Below are 2,143 nucleotides of genomic sequence, written 5' to 3'. Positions count from 1 at the left end.
TACGTCCACACACAGCCGCGAAAACTACATACGTGCACACACAGGCGTAGCAACCACATACGTCCACACACAGGCGTAGCAACCACATTCGTCCACACAAAGGCGTAGCAACGACATACGTCCACACACAGGCGTAGCAACCACATACGTCCACACACAAGCGTAGCAACCACATACGTCCACACACAGACGTAGCAACCACATAAGTCCACACACATACGTGACAATCACATACGTGCACACACAGGCGTAGCAGCCACATACGTCCACACACAGACGTGACAATCACATACGTGCACACACAGGCGTGACAACCATATACGTGCACACACAGGCATAGCAACCAGATACGTCCACACACAGGCGTAGCAACCAAATACGTGCAAACACAGGCGTAGCAGCCACATACGTCCACACACAGGCGTAGTAACAACATACGTCCACGCACAGGCGTAGCAACTACATACGTCCACACACAGGTGTAGCAACCACATACGTCCACACACAAGCATAGTAACTACATACGTCCACACACAGGCGTATAAACCACATGCGTCCACACACAGGCATAGCAACCACATACGTACACACACAAGCATAGTAACTACATACGTCCACACACAGGCGTATAAACCACATGCGTCCACACACAGGCATAGCAACCACATACGTCCACACACAGGCGTAGCAACCACATACGTGCACACACAGGCGTAGCAACCACATCCGTGCACGCACAGGCGTAGCAACCACATACGTCCACACACAGGCGTAACAACCACATACGTTAACACACAGGCGTAGCAACCACATAAGTGCACGAACAGGAATAGCAACCATATGCGTCCACACATAGACGTGACAATCACATACGTGCACACAAAGGCGTATCAACCACATACGTCCACAAACAGGCGTTGCAACCACATAAGTGCACACAAAGGGGTAGCAACCACATACGTCCACACACAGCTGAAGCAACCACACACATCCACACACAGGTCTAGCAGCCACACACATCCACGCATAGGCGTAGCAACCACATGCGTTTACGCACAGGCGTAGCAACTACATACGACCACACACAGACGCGAAACTACATACGTGCACACACAGGCGTAGCAGCCACATACGTCCACACACAGGCGTAGCAACAACATACGGTCCACACACAGGCGTAGCAACCACATGCGTCCACACACAGGCATAGCAACCACATACGTCCACACACAGGCGTGACAACCATATACGTGCACACACAGGCGTAGCAGCCACATACGTCCACACACAGGCGTAGCAACAACATATGTCCACACACAGGCGTGGCAACTACATACGTCCACACACAGGTGTAGGAACCACATACGTGCACGCACAGGCGTAGCATCCACATACGTCCACACACAGGCGTGACAACTACATACGTGCCCACACAGGCGAAGCAACCACATACGTCCACACACCGGCGTAGCAACTACATACGTCCACACACAGGTGTAGCAACCACATACGTCCACACACAGGCGCAGCAACCACATACGTGCACATACAGGCGTAGCTGTATCCGCGTAACCATCACGTAATCAAGCTGAGTAGAGCACAACGAAGGCACCATAGCACACATACACACCACTCTCACGAGGCCAACGAATGTACGAATGTATGTTAATACAACCACAACACACACACACACACACACATATCACGAAGATAGTAGAGGTGTTGGGGCAAAAAGAATTTCGTAGGAGTCAACAGACAAAGCTCTCACCCAGCGTACCAGACACAGAACTAGCCCATGCGCACCTACCATGTGCATTTCAGGGTTATAGGGTTTCGGGTTCAAGACATACTGTTTGTTGACTGCGCGTCCTTCTCAGGCGAGAATGCCTCCAGAATGACCTTCTCCATCAATGCACACACCCACTGTACACTGATTATGAAGTAGCGATAGTCTTCATCGTCGTCAGTGGACTGCAGCGCCAGGAAAGAAGTTCGGTACTCAATAGCTGCATCCAACAGCTGAAACTTCACCGCCGTGGTGTCCAACCGCGCCTCAGCCAGAAGATACTGAGCCTCTCCTGCAGGTTGGAAAATGTTTAGTGGCTAATGTGCATATATTGCTATATGTCTTATCATATGGTAC

General features: G+C 51.0%; 1 protein-coding gene across 1 annotated transcript; it reads right to left on the bottom strand.

Moving 5' to 3' along the window:
- Positions 1 to 1,839: 1,839 nt before the first annotated feature.
- SARC_14748 (hypothetical protein) lies at positions 1,840 to 2,078 on the bottom strand (the record flags this gene model as incomplete). The annotated part of the gene is made up of 1 exon (XM_014291119.1): positions 1,840 to 2,078. A coding segment is annotated over one exon (239 nt), but the record flags the coding sequence as incomplete, so codon positions are not given.
- Between the last annotated feature and the right edge of the window lie 65 nt (positions 2,079 to 2,143).

Source organism: Sphaeroforma arctica (assembly GCF_001186125.1).
Source record: "Sphaeroforma arctica JP610 unplaced genomic scaffold supercont1.5050, whole genome shotgun sequence".
Taxonomy (NCBI): domain Eukaryota; class Ichthyosporea; order Ichthyophonida; genus Sphaeroforma; species Sphaeroforma arctica.
This window is presented reverse-complemented; position numbering and strand designations above follow the sequence as displayed.